The sequence below is a fragment of the Atta cephalotes genome (genome assembly GCF_000143395.1).
Source record: "Atta cephalotes unplaced genomic scaffold scaffold00046, whole genome shotgun sequence".
NCBI classification, from domain to species: domain Eukaryota; kingdom Metazoa; phylum Arthropoda; class Insecta; order Hymenoptera; family Formicidae; genus Atta; species Atta cephalotes.
In genome coordinates this window covers 343,830-347,812 of record NW_012130110.1, presented here as the reverse complement: position 1 = coordinate 347,812, position 3,983 = coordinate 343,830, and the positions used below count along the sequence as shown (strand labels likewise).

The 3,983-nt window shown below is 24.6% G+C and overlaps 1 protein-coding gene across 1 annotated transcript; it reads left to right on the top strand.

Moving 5' to 3' along the window:
- The first annotated feature begins 1,754 nt into the window (after positions 1 to 1,754).
- On the top strand, positions 1,755 to 2,195 carry LOC105622500 (protein UXT homolog). The gene has a single exon (XM_012203915.1). It carries the CDS (start codon positions 1,755 to 1,757, stop codon positions 2,193 to 2,195), a length of 441 nt encoding a protein of 146 aa, XP_012059305.1.
- Positions 2,196 to 3,983: the final 1,788 nt, after the last annotated feature.

Genomic DNA, 3,983 nt, shown 5'->3' with positions numbered 1-3,983 from the left:
TTATGCAAAAGACTTCTGACGATATATTGCCGACGTCATGTCGAAGTTATCGGAAAAAAATGAGCAATATCATCTACAGCAAGGTGGACATTAAATGGTCTTATAATCTTATATTTTTATATAGAATTCAGACTGAGAGATGTAAATTCTAACATTACTTATATAAATGATTTTCTCAAAACTTATTAATAATATTTTTATCAAAAATTAATATTAAAATTTAAAACATCTAATTAACATCAAAACATGTAAACAAACATATAATATAATATTTATATTTTTACGTATTAATAATTTAATGAATTTCTCATATTGCTACAATGTTTACATGTATTACATAAATTTTATCGTAAAAAATTACTTTATATCAAAGCATTTAGTTAAAAACAAATATTAATACGTACAAATATAAATACGTACTTAATTAAAAATAGTAAATTAAGAATAAATTTTGTTAATATTTGATGTATTTTTATACTATATGGTATAAAAAATTATTGATATAAATAATTGAAAGTAGGAAAATGTATACAACAAGAATTAATGGTTTTTAAAGAAACATTTTTTTATCTAAAAAATCGATGGACTAGAATCTAGTCGGAATCTTCCTTAGCAGCTGTTGCTTCACCTTCATTGAACGTGTTGTTTGTTGATTCCGTTAGATCAAAATGTCGCATAATGCGACGCATGGTCAGATTATCACAATATAATGTAAAAATATTGTGTTTACTAAAAGGATTTATAGTTTGATTTTCTTTGACTCTGGCACATTTTAATTTAAATCCGATAATGTGAGTGATATTGGTATCATTATACAAAACAAAATATAAACAAAACATGCATAATTGTTAGATGTGACATAACCTATTTTTTTAACGAGATATGTTTGATGACGTTCTTTTGTTTAATATATACATATTTTTTAATTTGTTTTCTTCATTTCTTACTCTACACAATTGTATACCGCATCTTTATTTCTATTTATTTGCGCGTTCGAACACCATATTATTTAAATCTATTTATAAACAAGCTTCTTTATACATACTAGGAGGAGCAGTCAAATGAAATGTAGCGGATGAAAAATTCAGACATTGGAATTAACTAACTTGTTAATAATTATGATTGATAAGGCACTTTTTTATTGTGAAACCAAACGGCGGATGCTCTATTCAGAAAATTTCTTGCTACTGGAATCAAACTCACTTGCAGTCTCCTGCATTGCTTGTGTCTAACGGAAATTTTCTGCCTTTCAGATTCTTCTTCAGTATATTTATTCTGTAATGATAGTTCAGTATCATTACATTATTGTTGCCCAGCTTTTTTTACCAAGTATACTATCTATGTAACCAATATAATGATATCGACTGTCGTTAAAAATTAAAATAAAATCAGGGTACAAATCTCCAAAGATATGTAAATTACATGTCATAATTTCGATGGAAAAATACTGGAGTATCTTGTCTGTAGTCCAGATTCGCCACGCGATTTTCATATCTTTGGAGACTGAAGAATTTAAAAGGCAGGAAATTTCCATCGAACACAATAGTGCAGAAGACTGTTTAATCTTATGAAGAAGACATCCGTTGTCTGATTTTATAATAGAAATGCCTTATTAACCAGATTATTAACATATTATTAACATATATATTATTAACATATTAGTTGATTTTAATGTTTGAATTTTTCATTCATTACATTTTATATATATGTAAACTAATCTCATTTTTTGTATTTTATAGTGCAAGAGCTTAATTATGGATCCACAAATTCAACAGAAGATCTTACAATTTGAGACCTTCATAAATGATGTGCTGAAAGCTGATCTTGCAAAACTAGCCGAAAAACTTAACACTAAAAATGCTAACGTCGCCGAATTTTTACAATTGAAATCAGTGATAATGACGTTTCAAAATACAAACGTTGAAAAAACTGGGTTCAAGACCAAAGTCGATATTCGAAATAATTTCTTTATTCAAGCACACGTTCCAGATGCTTCCAAGATCTTATTGGATGTTGGTTTAGGACATTATATTGAATTCACTTTGGATGAAGCTTTAATCGTTATAAATATACGGATCACGTTACTTGAGCAACAAATAGCGAATTTACGGAAAGCGATTGCAAGAACTAACGCTCATATTAAGTTAATTCTTATTGCTATTAGAGATTTGCAAGGAATGAGAGTAAATATTTGAAATACCGTTGTGACAAGAACCGATTTAATGTAAGAATATTTCTTACAAATATAACTTTAGTTATTTGTTTATATAACATGCTCTGCATATTTATGAGGTGAATATATGTGGTAGTTGTAATTTATTTTTATATATTTCTAAATAAACTCATTAAACAATAAGTTTCATATATTATTTTCAAACATTCTTTGCTCTACTTTTCTAAAATTATAATCTTAAGACACATTTATGTTAAAGATAATAGTAATTAAAATCATTAATAATATAGTATTTCATGTAATTCGTCTAACTCATCTTTAATATATTCTTAACCAAGATAAGATAATACGTTTCAAAAGTGCTCCTTCTGTTTCCTCTATCAAATTTTAGATGCAGCCACTTATGCAAATATATATGAAAGTAGCCTTCCCAAGCAATTTTTCCCTATTCTCTCTTCATATGTGCATCTTGTACTTTATGACTTAAACTGTCTCTGAGCTATACTGTCTACAAGTTAAAAGCTTAATTTGTTTCAAGTGTTTACCAGTATACTTATGCATATATTATTCACCCCTTTGAATATAAAGAATGTTCACATACAATCTAGTCACTTGTTAACTCTTCGAGCAAGAGATTTAGAAATATCTTCTTGAAGATGTTAAATAGTATTTTGGGTAATAATTTCTAAAATGAACTGAATTGCTGATATATCCAATATTATAAAAACTATTTCTTTAATTATAAGTTATTTTTATATTTTTTACATTTATAATATTAATATATCTTAATTGTCAATATAAATTTTAATTTTTTTTGCATAATAAAAAATCCATAATTTAATGATTGAAATGTATGTTATTTTTTGTTTAGATACAAATGCAAAAAGTTGCATTATTATAAGCCTAAAGACGCGTTATACTATTATACTATAATAATAAATTATTTCATAATCTATATTTTTGATAAGAAAGAAGTAGATAAGTAAGAAAAAAGTTATTAAAACATTTTCTACATAGGGGCTCTATATAAACTTCTATCGGTAAATAAGGTTCTATCATCAATAGATAATATCTTCAATAATAAGGTAAATACATAATGTTATGTAAAAAATAATTGCCTTTCATACATATATATTTGTTGATAAATAATTTTATGCTATAAGTAAATAAAATATTTTTTTAATAATGATATTAATAGTAATGATATTAATAGTGTTTTATCGATAAACGATTTAATAATGTTGCTCTTGAAATAGATAGATGGCATCGACGAAAATCTCAAATAATATTTTCTTACAATTATTAAAATGTTTATACATTCTATTTAAATTATTTATGCACATATAATTATTTAGATGTTTCTGTCTTTCTTATTTAAATTAATAGCTAAAACCGAAAAAGTAGAGTATCATTAAAAAGAAAATAATTTGATTAAATAAATTGATTAAATATATTATCAAACATTACAAAAATTTGACTTTTTAACATTTAATATTTCAAAAATAGATAAATAAAAAATTTATTTTATATTTTTAGCTTAAAAAGTATTCATTTACTATAAACTTTTAATAAATATTCCAATATATTCCCAGGTTATATATTCAATTTCGTTCTAGTGCATTGCAAATATCTTTTGAGCTATGTGTTTAGTAATTATTTTCTATACACATTTTCCTTCTTAAATTGTAAATTATATTATAAGATCTTACATATACATAATACATATATATAATTATTATAAGATATAATTATTATAAGATCTTACATATCTTGTATATTTTTTAGATGTATATGGTTCTATAAAATTCAT

What these genes read in the sequence shown, in the direction of transcription:
- LOC105622500 (XM_012203915.1), top strand. Translation starts at nt 1,755, where the DNA reads ATGGATCCACAAATTCAACAGAAGATCTTACAATTTGAGACCTTCATA.